Source organism: Columba livia, chromosome 8 (genome assembly GCF_036013475.1).
Source record: "Columba livia isolate bColLiv1 breed racing homer chromosome 8, bColLiv1.pat.W.v2, whole genome shotgun sequence".
Lineage (NCBI taxonomy): Eukaryota > Metazoa > Chordata > Aves > Columbiformes > Columbidae > Columba > Columba livia.
Genome location: NC_088609.1, coordinates 17,186,261 through 17,200,367, shown reverse-complemented (window position 1 = coordinate 17,200,367; position 14,107 = coordinate 17,186,261). Strand labels below are relative to the sequence as shown.

Genomic DNA, 14,107 nt, shown 5'->3' with positions numbered 1-14,107 from the left:
AGTTTCATCCTCTTAGAGGCAGCATTATGAAGCAAGTACTTTGGGCTGCCTTGGGAGAGAGCCTTTATTTTCTGCTCTGACACATTAGTGTAAGGCTTTTATGTACTATACACCATCAGGGCGATGTTAGAGCAGAACTTTCTTTAAATGTCTATGAGGTCCTCTGCCATTTTTCTCATAGCTATTGTCCATGTGAAGGCCTCACTTTAAATTGAAACTCAAGTTGTGCATGTTTCACTTAATCTTCTTTAGCTAAATGTGTCAAAGCGGCCATGCAGTGCCATAGCGCCGGAGTAGCTCTCTTCATACCAGTGGTAGCCTGGTTTGTGGTGATACTGGGGCTGTGGAGATAGCACTAGCTCAGCTAGTTGTTGTAAATTAGTCACAGAGAGGGGAAAAAAAAATCTTTCTAGAGGGCTTTCTGTTCTTTCTGGGTGTAGTTGTGATCTCTTTGGATTTGCTGGTGTCTACAAGGCACAGGCTGGCAGTGTCAGGAGGCAAAGGTTGGTTTTTCCTCTGCTCCACCTGACAGCCCAGCTGTGAACAGTCTGCAATGTTTCTTTCTGTCTCATCTCTCCGTTTTGACTAATCTTTCTTTTTATCTCACAATACCTCCTAGGCAAAGCATGCACCATGTAGTGTTTGAACTTCAGTTCAAGTTTGAGCCTACAACATTTATAGTACACTCATTTATTTTATTGCAGCTCACCCTACTGGTACACAGGCTGAGTGTAGAGGGATGGACCAGCCATAATGCTTCTGCTGGGGAGGAGCCGTGTGTGGTGTGCACACCCAGGGCAGAACCTGGTGTCTGAGCAGGGCAGCAGGAACTGCCTGTAAGGAACTTCCCACGGGACCTGGCCTGTGCCTATGGAAAGGGAATATTCAAAAAGGAAAAAAAGCACCGTATGAATAAATATCACTCTGGAAGAGTTGCATAATAAAAATCCCAATGAAGTGAATAGCCTCCACTAGTTACTTTAACCAGTATTTATTTAATTTACATATATTTTGTAAAAATCTTGTGTGTATACACATGTGCATATGCAAGTTCGCTTGCAAAAGCTTAAATATATCTTATTATTGCAACAAATTTCATTGGAATTAAAGGATAATTGATCTAAAATTTTAGCATTAAAATGAATGATAGCAAACTATTTAGGACTTTTTGTTCTTCTGTCAAGCTATATTCAGTATCAGGATGCTGTAGATGAAAACATATCTTTGTAATTTTAAATTGTGCAGTTACTCAGTATCAGTAATCAGTGATTTTTGTGTTCAAATATTTTTCTTTTACATATTACAGGCATTAAAAAATACTGTAATATTGTAAAATTGAAACAAACTTTTGTTTTGTTTTTCCCATAAGCTTGTTTTTACTATTAAGCTGAAGAAAACACTTCTTCAAACTTCCTCTTGACTTGTACAGTCAGAAGATATTTAGGTGCAGGCTTTGTTGTATATTTCATGTCTGCAGTTTTGTTGTCACCTTGACCATGCTCTAAAGCACCATTTGAAATTCAATGAGTATCTGCAGGCACCTGGGATTGCCTGAGGTCCTTTAGCACTGTGTGGTTGACTTGCTGGCAACTCAGTGTAGTGGCACTGTAAAACCGGAGAATCTGGCTGGCTAGGAAGCCCTCAAAGACTGAGGGACTCCAGAGGGCTATGGATTTGTTCCTCCCTGTCACCACCATGCCTCCCAGCCAGGACCAACTATAGGACTAACAGGACTGCCACCATTCAAGCTTGTTTCTATGTCATTAATCCTGTTGCAAATACAATTTTACAACTTGTTTCTTTGAGTCAGCGGCTTTCCACTACCGTTCTTTCATAACTTGGTACCCAGAACATTGCCTTTCTGCTTCCCTTTCCAGAATATTTAAAGCACAAAGGAGTGGAAGGTTTAGTCATTAACCAAGTATGCTGCTTTACTGAAAAATTGAACCTAAATCATACTGTTCCTCTTATTGTATGGATAGTCCACTAGGTGTCACCTGGTATCTTCCTGGAGAAGGTTTAACTTCTGTGTGTGTGTCAGTTCAACCTATGGTCTCCTGAGGGTGGATGTGGGTGCAGGCTCTGGGGAAACCTCCAGCAGTTTCTGTCTCATTAATGGTCCTATCTAGCCTGAAAGAACCTCCTTGCCCAGATAGGTGAGATATCGATATAAGCAGATAACCAAGGCATATGTTGAACAGGCTGGTTAACATGGCTTCTGATACATCCTTGTTCCTTTGAATTCCTTATTGTTGCCACATGCATGGTGCAGAACAACTTCGTGTCATGAGAGCATGTGCTATGTAGGAATCTTTTATTGCTTGGTTCCTTCAATGGTTGACCTGGACATGCTTTTCAGAAATAAAACTATGAGGAAAATTGAAAAGCCAAATTATCAAAATGGAGAAAATGGCTATATTATATCAGAGTTGCTGGATTTGTCAGTTGTCTGCCCTTTTCTTTTTCTAGGGATTGGTTATCAATTGTCAGCTAGTTCGAATAATATATGTTGGTCGTTCTGATTGCAAACATTTTTTCGTGTAAGTAAGAATCATGAACCCAGATGAATTTTTGCTCATAGTCCTGTGTTTCCTTTTCTTTTTTCTTGTTCTCACTTACATAATAGTGTCTTTGTTAATTCTCATGCCTTCTTTTTATTTTTTCTCTTGCCCTTCTATTAATTCCTTCCTATTTGTGTTTCTATTTTAATGCTCTTCTGCTCAATAAACATCCCACCCACCTACATCTGTTCACACTAGTGAACAGGGAAGTACTGTTTATCTCATTCTCTGTGTTGTACCCATTCTTTCCATCTACCCATGTACTCCCTTGCTTGTACATGGCTACCCTTTCTTCTGCAGTTCACCCCTGTGCTGGCATTCGTGAATGCAAGAATCCTGCTTGCTGGGGCTTGCCTGCTACTCACGTTCCTCATGCAGTGTCTCACAAGGACATGTTAAACAGGAGCACTGAGGATGTGCCTAGAGATCTAGGACCAAGCACAGGAAAAGTAGTAAAATATAAAGAGGCCTTTGTTAACCTTGAGGAGAGCACATAGTGGATACTCTGTTCTAGGTGCTACTCATTCTTGTTGCTGTTTGAGTGGATGTAGTATAGAAATAACAGATCAATGTTCTTGGTTTTCACTTAGTACAGCCATTGAAGTTTCCAGGGGACAGTCCTGTTTCTCTGCTTGCATCTTACTTGGTGGCTTTGATCAGGTTCTGTTGGGAACTTTCTTGTTATATAATTGAAAATAGCCTCAAGAAAAGTTAGGTTTGGTGTGCAGCAAAGATCTTACAGGGCAACAATGTTCACAAGTTCAGCTCCTTACTGTTGGTCACAACAACTAAGAAACTGCAGTTATACAGATATGAAGTGGTTTCTGGTTTTGGGTAGTAATAGCCGTGGCCTGCTAATAGTCACTGACTTCAAGAATTTGAATAGTTTTTGTATTTCAACAATAACGTTGGACAAATCTTGCATTGTGATCAGTCTCTGCAAACTCTATTAACAATAACCTGCTGAGAGAAAATAGACTGAAGCCTAGATACTACTTCTGAAAACCTTACCTCAGTTGTACACTATGACCTTTCTGTTCCATTTTTTTTCCCCTAAAAGCCGTGATGTCATTGTGTGAGCCTGACATTCTGCAACTATCAAAATAGATAAGGAGATCACGTGACTGGAAGCTTGGACTGGTTTTTATATGAACTTTCAACCCTCCCACTGAACCTGGCTTCAGAGAGGTTGGCACTGTGGTTTGGGTACACAACACCGTGTACCCTTGGCTCTCTGACAGACTCTGCATACGCACATGCACGGAAGTGCAGCAGTAAACACGGCTACTTACACGTCTTGTGAGGGTACTCATTTTGAAGATGCCAGTTGCCCATCTTGCAGTTGTTTATTTGGTGGAAAATCATTGATTACAAATTGGTGCAAGAGGGTCAGAATATTTTACTATGTCAGTCCAGGGCATTTGTTTCAGCACATGAACAGTTCCTGGCTGGACTCTGGGCTTCGTTTGGACATCCTCAGTAGGTTCACTGTTTCCTCGGACTGGCATGAACAAGTACATTGGCTAACTCAAACTCATGTCTGGTCAAATTCTGTTCAATAGCAAGTCTCTGTCTCTAAGGTTGGCTTCTTCAGTTTCATGGTTGACAAACCATTTGCTGCTGTAAATATAGTAGAGACTTTTTCCATAAGTGGTGTGAAATACACAGGTTACTAAGTTATTTCTGTTATTCAAACTGTGTTTATTTTGCTTTATTTTGAAAGTTTGTCCTCTAATAGCAGGAGCTCTCTGACCACAGGAACTAGAAGGAAAAAAAAAACAAACCCACACCTTGTAACTTGAGTGATGTCAAGTTTGGAGGCAGCTGTATTGTCACTTTAGTACTTTGGCTGTATAACAGACTTTGAAGCATTGCTAATCTGCTCTGTTTCTCTTTGCACATAAGTAGAGTGATGTGTAAGGCTTACATTTCTGTATTTCATTTTTTACTCTACCTATTTTTAGTTGTATTAGTGAAAGGCACCACATGAAAGCTGGTCACCCAACTAGTTAAGTGCTTTAAGGCTCTGTTGTGCTTAGACCATTGGAAGAACTTGAAGGGAACTGCTCAGTAGAATTAGAATTTAAATGTTAATCATCTTTGGGGTCTTTCAATAGAATACTTTATGTGACTGTTTTGAGAAATGAGGGGGATCGAGTTTATTTCCAAGATAAGCACATCAGTTCTTGGTTGATGTAAATCTCTTTTTTTGTTACTAAAATATCTGAGGCTGTATTTATCCAAACAAAGCTGGGGATAACCTTCACTCCTTTCTGACTTTGTTTCTGAGCATACAAGACAAATTCAAATCATCTAATGAACATTAAGCAAGAACTTGTTTTGCAATTTCTGCCCATGATTAATGACTAAAGACTTAATTTCAGAAAGCTTCATTGATAGACATCATGCTCTCTGATACAATAAACCCATGTCTCTGAATGGAAGATGAGAACATCTAATTTTCCTCCTGTTGTCATCTATTTTTGCTTTTCAAACTCATTTCACAACCATGGAGGAGGTGACATCCAGAACACGTGGTACTTCAGAGTGTGGGCAGGGATGGGTGGCATTTTGGGGTCTAAGGTGATGAATTTGTATTCATCACCATTTCAGCTTTAATTGCCTTCTGCTTTACTGTGCATAATGGTAGAATGTCTCTACTGACAGACTTTCATGAATGGCCTTTTCAATATATGGGAGAGAATGATAATATGTTATACCATACTTTTAGTTTTATTTGGCAGAATGTTAAAAATATCTATTTCAGGGAATATAATTAGAGAAGGTTTTCTAAATTGGAGGGGTTAGTTAGACTTTTACATTCGCATTCAGGGTCTGTTGGACTCTTGAGTCCTCGCATGAAGAAAACTTATCTTTGCAGCAGGTATAAGTTAATTAATTTCAAAAGTGTACCCAAAGATAGTTGTTTGTTTTGTTTTATTCTGAAACACTGGCAAACAATGAAAATGTTTCCTTCAGGGGTAGGGCAGAGCACTTAAAGTCTGAGTCACTACTGTCAAATCTTAAAGCTTCTCTTTGTACTGCATCCTGTTTTCCTATACTGATCTGTAGCTGATGGCCAAGCTGATTCAACTGGTTTTCTTAGAGATTGTGAATGGAACAGCGAATTTCCATTCTCTTATGGTGTATTTTTTCCAAAAAGGGAAAGCTAAATGTAGGTTTTGGGGGTTTTTTGTTTGTTTGTTTGGGTTTTTTTAAGCTGTTTGACCTATTAAATATTTTAATAAGTGTTGGATGAAAGCCAGATCCTGATTGTTCTGGAAACTTTTAGCACTTAATTGATAATTAACTCCATCTACCATATGTTGAAAAAGGACAGTTTCCCTCAATTGCCCACAGTTATTTACAAGAGAGTAAATAGAGCTTGCATTCACAAGTTTCTCCTTTGAGTATGGGAAGTTTCCAGGGCTTTATGCTTTCTGTATGTGATGTGTAATGTGTCCCATTTTGGAAGAATCTGCCATGCTGGGCAGGGCACAACCCACAGCTGTGAAACCCATCTGCAGCTATTTGTGTGCAGGGGTGGGGGAGGAGGAAATCACAACTTGATGTGGTGTGTGCACCTTGTAAATGAACCAAAGGGCACAAAAAGCACAGAGTCCTTAATCCCTTTGATCTTTCTGGAGTTTTTTCTGAGTGCAAAGATTCTCCATTTAGGCAATATTAAAAAAAAAAATAAAAAAAAAAAATCACTGCAAATAAACATTTTGTGTACTGCATTTTGAAAAACAGAAGTTTTGAAGATATAATAAAAAATAAATCTCTCTGGACTATTTTACAGCATGCAAATATTTTTAAGTGTCTTAAAAGACTGTATTTTTTTGTGTGTGTGTACCATTGAACTGTTACTTATAGCTTATTCCTTTTATAAAGTGGATTAGTATGGATGGCACTATAAATTGCCATAAAACACTTCCAGATCTCTTGGACCTTGTTTAAACAACCAGCTTTGTATAGCCCTGCTATAGCAACAGATATATAATGCTAGGCTTACGACAGCATCTCAGAGACAGCTCTGAATTTCTGCTACGCTGTTTATTGCTTGGTGAAACATGGTTATGTTGCCAGGGTCACCAGAGTGGGCTGGAATATCTCTGGAATTAACAACCTGGTTGATTGACCTTTGTAGTTGTTTTCAGGTTCCTATTGCAAACAAGGTGAAAAACTTAGACATGTACCACGGTTGAGTTGTGAGGAGTGGAATAATTTCTTTCAGGGGGAAAAAAAACTTTCCTATTCTCACACTGTACCAAAAAGTGAACCAGGGAGAGATGCTTGTGGAAAAGAATGAAAAGTCCCTTTGTCTTCTCCATTCAAATATTCTGGTCTGTACTCGCTCCGCACAGCACCAGTGCTTGGTTGATGTGCTCCTGGAGAGCTGTGTTAGTCCCTTCTCTGGGTAGGTTTAGTTTATTTTTAGGGGTTCTAATCACATGTTACAGTGTCACTTTCTCACCCTTTCCTGTCAGGGCAGACCCAGTGACACTGGGCAGGACGTGGGTGTGCAGGGGCCAGGCACTGAACCCCCGAGCAGCTGTGGGGGCTGCACCTGGGCTCTGGCGAGAGGATTACCACTGCCCAATGCAAAGCTACAGGGCTGTGGGCACAGGCAGGGACGTTGGCACTTGAAGTGAGCAGTGGCACAACTCCAGCCTGCCCCTGCCTCCTCCTTTTCATTGTACCTGCCTCTGAGACCTGTGTTGAGTTGCAGACACATATCCACCTGTTGCCCCACTCAGCAGTTTCCCCAATGGCAGATGAAGTTGCTTCTGATGAGTACTCCTCTCTGGCATTAGTAAGCCATTAAAAAAAAAAACCTGACTACCTAGCCATACTATTTTAGTCAGAAGTTTAATACAGGTGTTTGGCTAAACCCTGACAAAGTTGTGAAAGTGCAGGGGAAGTAAATGAAGACTGGGCCCATACAAATTTAAGGTATTTACAGTCAAAATAATGTTAATTAAATGCAGTATCTGTTTTAGAGAGTACCTGATGTTTCATAGTTCTCTTTTGTCTTCTGCAAGGCTGAAACTGTGCAAACAGTGACATTTGTTCCATCTTAACTGTATCAGAACAAACATGAGGATGCCTGTTGTATGGGAGGCATAGTTGTTATTCCTATTTCACAGGAATTAGATGTATTCCTGATGATCCTGGAAAATTAATTCATGTAAAAGAGAGCCAGGTGGAGACTGGTTTACATTGTTTCAGAAGCATTCAGGTTGTACAAACAGAGGCTCCCTTAGCCATACATATTTAACAAAAGGAAAAGAATACTGCAAGACCCAGATCCTTTTGTTCTGCATTTACTGACCTTGAATGTAGAAAGATGTGATTTGCAGAGGCTTCCAGCTACAGCAGTAGGTGATGGTGGAAGGTGGCAGCAACTGCCTCTTAGCTGTGTTCCTTCCAGCAGAGTTTTGCTGCTAGGGCTGAAGATTGGGACTTCTAAGGGAGGACAGAAGTCCCCAAAGGGTGGCAGTGTGCACAAGCCCTGTTCTCCCTGTGAGTTGATGTCTGTGGGTTTACAGATTCTCCATTTGGTATGGAATAATGGAGTGTGCCTGACTAAGCTCATATTATTTTGGAAAATGGAAAATCTGCAAGGATCAGATAAAGTCTTGTGTTGCTAACCATGTGATAGCTGTGCCTCATTATGATAACTCATCAAGACAAGGGCATGCTTTTATCTGTTTTCTTTATGAACTCTAACGTCACGAAATCTTAAACACTTCATATTTGGTAGTGCCTGTGTTCGTAGTTACATAGTTCAAGCATAATTGGCAGCTTTCCTTCTTTTACTTCAGTTTTCATCACTACCCACTGTGGTATAGGCTACTCATAGCATTGCATGGTTTACAGAGTAAATTTAAGGTAACATTTGCAGTGAAATTAAGTGACCTTTGATGCTAGTATTGGTATTGTAAATTAGAGTCTGGATCTTGCCGAGTAGTGCTAATATCACAAAGAATGTGACTGCTAATGCGTCTCACCTGTTACTGCCTCTCTACATAAGCAAGCGTGGCTGATCTGTGCTCAACACATCATCAGTATTGAAGTGGATCAAACTGTGGGGTCATCGGTTAAATGGTTTCTATATTTGAGATTTGACTTGGGTGCTGGTAGTGTTGTTTTCGTATTGGGGGTTGCGAGTATAGGTCTATGTAGGTCAGGATCACCTACTCCAGACAACTAAGATGATGGCTGTGTAAAATGGGTTTTTACAAAAAAAAAAAAAAAAAAAGTGGAGAGTAGAAAATTAATATTTAGATAAGGAGATGGGAATTAGTGGCATAGTAGGACAGAAGGGAGTAATGCGTTTCAATGTATCAGTAATTATAATGGAAAGATCACTTACAATAAGATTTAAAATGGCCATAAAACTTTATTTTTAAGTAGATTTGATTGAAGAGTTGCTTATTTTGCAATAAATTAAATAGAAAAGATGCTACATACCTGCCTGTTGAATACAAACTTAGTAAAAGTACAGCTTATGTAATTCTTATATAATTTAAAAATATATAAATTTTAAGACATGTCAATTTATAATATATTTACATGGCACAATAACATCATGGAGCTGCACTCACACATATTAACACTTCACAGATTAACAAAAGCCATTCATCAGTCTTGTCTGGTAATTTTCTTGTTATGCACAAAACTGTCAGTCATCCTTCTTTTTCTTCTGAACTTGATAATCTTTTCCCAATGCTCAGCTTGCTAGTCTTGCACTTCCTAATAATCAGCAGTTCTTCGGGATCTAAGAGTTGGTTCGATGTTCACAGTGTAGTTCAAACAATAAATAGCAGCCATAGCCCATTTTGACTCCACGGCATACAGGAAGAGAGGGTTTTCTCCCTGTGCTGCTCTCACCCTTGTAACAGTCTACCCAGCTGTTATCCTGCGTTCTCTTGGCTATGGAGCTGTTTGCATCTCCCACATACCCTCTTCCCAAAGCAGGGGTTCTCCTTGCCAAGATCCAGCCCTCCTGAAGAATCTCTCTGCAGGATATTTGACACAGTCTACTTGGCTCTTTACTGCCTCAGACACTTCATTTTGAAGTGTTGGTTTGCAGCTGGTTCAAAAGGTTCAGGTAGGCTTTGGATTTCAAAAATCTGGGATATGAGTCCCTTTCCATGAGGATGTACACAGTTTTCTGGGCTTCATCAAAACTTGTGTGAGTTGGGTCTTGAGCTCTTTTGGCTGTTTCTTCCCTCATCTGATAGTCAATATTGATCTGGAAAGTGAAAAACAAATGCCATTGACATCTTAAAAATGTACTCTCCATATCTATCACTTTGTCAATAAACAAATTTACAGCCCTAGAACTCAGTGTGATAGTTCAATATCAGAATTGCAAAATGAGGGAATCTTAATGCTTATATTCCAGTCGTGCACAATAATTGTTACTTGCTATAGAAATGCAGTTTCTTTATGGAGTCAGAATTAATACAACTCAACGATGGAGTAAGTAGAGGAACAACCTCCAATTAAAACAATAGGAGAAATCTTGTGTAGAGTGGGTCTCTGGTTTGAAATATGATCAACATACACAGCTGTAAGTTCTCCAGAATGCCCACATATTTTAAAAGACAAGAAATAATCCAGAGCTCTCCTACTAGCAAAGCTTTCTCTAAGTACCTGACTCCAAACACCAGCAGTAATTCAAACTGGGCTGACTCAGAGAAGAGCATCATGTGCTGAGCTGCCAGTACCTCTGCTAGTGGTGCTCCCAAGTGCTGGCCTGTGTTGTGTGACTCTGCTTGTGGGTCTGATAATCTCAAGGCTGAAGACGGTAATGGTGCAAGTACGCTCATAAAAACATGTGGCTGTGTCAGCTTCCAATATAACAGAATGAATGTACAAGCATCTCAGTGAGGCCACACTTGTATCTTCTGATATTTTCCAAAATCCTTCTACTGTAACACTAGACAGATTAAATTTATACGTACCTGTTTAATAGCATCTGTCTGAACAAACTCCTCATAAATCCGCTCTGCTTTGCCATGTAAGTGATCAGACTTGGTTTTCTTGTAATCCTCACAAGCCAACCAGAACTCAATGTTTTCCTCGCTGAACTCTGACTTCAGGAACTCCCGAAAGACACCTTGACCACCTAAAGCAAACACAAAGAAATCGTCATTTATAGCGTGATATTTGTGACCAGGGAGGATAAAATAAATAGCAGGAGCTGTATTCTTATAAAATCTTGCCAAAATACACCACTCTTCCCTTCTTCAACATCCTACAGATGCTGTAATATTAAGGTTAATAGGAGTCTTTCTAATTATGTTCAGTGGTTTTTAGATGTAGACCCCCGGGTACCAAAATACATCAACAGATTCTAGTCCTACTTAAATGGATTGTCTTAGGATACTAGTAGACAGAAAATTCCAAATTAAATTGGATGTGTTATACAAGGACAGGAGACCAATCAGAAAGCACTGAATTGAGCTATTTGGGGTTTATTTACTATGCTGGGATTAGGAAATGAAAAGAAACAAAACAAACTTGGAAGCAAAGCTGAGTACAGTAGTCATGTGACGCTGAAGCTGTAAGTAACTGAAATGCAACTGGCCCTTCCCTGGCAGCGTTTTGCAGAATGTTACAGCTTTGCCTTTTTGGTGAAATTAGACAAAATTTTGTCCTCAGAATAAGAAGAAAGTAATACTGAATTAATACACTTACTTTGACTGGCCAAAAGTTTTTCCAAAGACTGGGACCACTGTATTACTTCCTCTGCAGAAAGACTAAGATGACAAGAAAGAGAAAAATACATCAGGCAAGAAAGCATGTGGTTTTATTTACATGCTTAAAGGAGAAAAAAGAAAAAATATTCTATTCTGGGATATGTACTAAGTATTTATTAAACTTATGTCTTTCTCATAATCTAACACCCTGGAGGCAAGCCCACATTGAGAAAGATAATCAGAGAGGGAAAAACAAGGAAATATGTTATCCTGAAGTCTGTTCCCAGACAGATGGGGTTTTACTGTAACTATGACCAAATAATTTTGTATCTGTACCTCTGTTTCCATATTCCTGAAATAAGAATGGTAATATCCTTGCTCCTTACCAAAGTGTGAAGCATCATTTCTTGTAAGTATTTAGAGAACAGATACAGTGTACCCCTGAAGAAAACACATTGAACTGAGGTGTCTGCTCTCTCACTGTTTGATGCAAAAATACAGGCATCACTAAGAAGAAACTCTTAACTCCATGAACAGTTTCTACTTCCTAGTGTTCATCTCTTTCATATTTTGGAAATCCTAGGCATTATTCTAATATTTGTTGTTCTAGAATTAGTTTAGAAGTTATTAAAATAGTGTACTATGTAGTAATCTAACTGTACTTATGTTTTGTTATAACTTAGTGTACTTACATGATATTTCTGGAGTTAGAAGTCTTGATGCCGGGTTCAATATGTGGTACCATGCACTTCAGATAATTTTTGAGATCTGCACCACTGAAACCAATGAAGAGACAATTTTGTGATCCATTAAAATTGCAGTTGCATTTAAATTCTATTTAAATTTCTTGAAACTTTTAAACAGAGGCTGACAGTTCTATGCTGTGACTGAAGTCTGGGAAGTTACATCTCCAAGTAAATTTTTCAAAAGACTAAGAGGCTTCCAGTGTATCCAAAATGTACGCCTGATTACTTAAGGGAATCAATTAATTGGTTTGCATCAGCTCAAGCCATTTTTAATGATGCTATAGTCCTGGGCTTTGAGCAGACTTTGCATTAATTTAGCATAAACCATGGTGCTAATTCTTAATCTCCAAGATTACAATGTTATTTTCACTTCTAATACATTAGCGTTTATATTAAGATATATATACTTACAAAGCCTTTTGCTTCTTTTTATGGATTTTGCCTTCTGCAAGCTTACAGTCTTCTTTTCTATTTAATTCAGTCATGTTGCTGTGGGGAAAAAAAAATCCTGGCATTCTATTTAACTTTAATGTGAAGCGTCTTTTGCAACGATAATCCTCTGAGCGCCAAATGTCAGTTCACCGACCCTGCTACTGCCTTTTTATTGACGCAGGCAGCCCTGCTAGTTGGTGTGAACAGATCTGTTTATCATGTATCCTCACCACAAACTCTGGAAGTTCCCTTTTTTCAGTGCACAGTGACGTGAGTCTTTTGAGAAAGAAAACAGACAGCCGTGTCTCGTGGTTGAGGTTAAACCGGATGAGACTGAATTAGTCTGGGTTTGTTTTGTGTGTCTGTGTTACCAAAAAAAAAAAATATATCCCCTCTAGAGCTTTGAATTCTTGTCCATTTCTGATTGGTACTTTCAAATCACAAGTACTTGTTAGTTCTTCTATCAAATGGGCTGCAAATACTGCAGTTCTGTCTTGACAAAATTCACCTGCTATGTGCCCATGTTCTGAAATTTCATACTTCATAGCTGATTTAATGGGCTCAGGGGAATATTAGAAAAAAGTACTTTAAGATATGCCGGTATTAAGATTCGCTATGCAACAAGGTATCTACAAGACACCAATTGCTCTTCAAACGAGAATACTATGTTAAAGGAATCTGATTTTCACAGGAAAGGTTTTTGACACAGCAAAAACTTATTTAATTTGGTTTAACATTTCCAAGTCAGATTATTTAGAAGCACACTGCCATATTTCAGGAATGTCTCCATAATTTTAAGTGATTCGACATGTATAAAGATTAAGTTAAAGAACAGTTGTTTGTAAAGACAATATGCACATTACAATGTGCTTGAAGGAGATTTGCATTCTTCATATATACTTGAGTTCTACTGCAAGAAGAAACCATGGATATAAAGCAAGATGAGGAATTAATTGTTACCCTCTATCTGTCTGGGTTGATGATTTATAGGTTTAAGTACTTAATGTCCCTGGGCATCCCAATTTCTGCTTGTTTGGTGTTGGTTTTTTTTTGGGGGGGGGGGGGAATTTCCAAATATTTTGTTCTATTAAATAATGCATATAACTTTGATTACTTATCAACAGCTCATCAATGATTTGTACAGGGCTGCATGTGATCTTGGTAACTGAGAACTTGCTCACATATCTACAGTTTCATAGTGAACTGTGATGCAAAGGACTCCAGGAGACTGCAAGCTGGCTGCGGACAGATGTGCACGCAAAGACAGACGGTCTGTCTGCATCACGGTGGTTTTAGCCACAGGAGTCAACTGATCCTCTGAATATTAGCAGTGACATAAATGTGTCTGCATAGGTTGTACTGCAGGAAGTGTTTATCTCCACGCTATCAGGTAAATACTGACCTTTGTAAGGCAGAAGTACTTACTAACTGCTCTTAACCCCCCTGAACAAGGCTAAAAAGGAAGAGATTTTATCAGTACCACATTTGTTTTCATACCTAGCATGTGGGGTTTTTTTGACGTTCAGCCACCTCAGTGTCTCATTGTGTGTCTTTAGTTAGTAGCTGTCCCCAGTGAATTACTGGGAGGATTGTGGAGGTGCTGCATCCAAACTCTTCTCAGAAGGGTGCAATAAAAGGGTAAAGGCAGCAGATA

The 14,107-nt window shown here is 39.1% G+C and overlaps 1 protein-coding gene across 1 annotated transcript; it reads right to left on the bottom strand.

The window, feature by feature from the left end:
- Nucleotides 1-8,947: 8,947 nt before the first annotated feature.
- On the bottom strand, nt 8,948-12,729 carry RGS1 (regulator of G protein signaling 1). Its single transcript, XM_005498812.3, has 5 exons — nt 12,433-12,729; nt 11,968-12,051; nt 11,274-11,335; nt 10,538-10,701; nt 8,948-9,822 (listed from the first exon to the last, which is right to left on the bottom strand). Exons 1-5 carry the CDS (start codon nt 12,534-12,536, stop codon nt 9,637-9,639), a joined length of 600 nt encoding a protein of 199 aa, XP_005498869.2. The 5' UTR covers nt 12,537-12,729; the 3' UTR covers nt 8,948-9,636.
- Between the last annotated feature and the right edge of the window lie 1,378 nt (nt 12,730-14,107).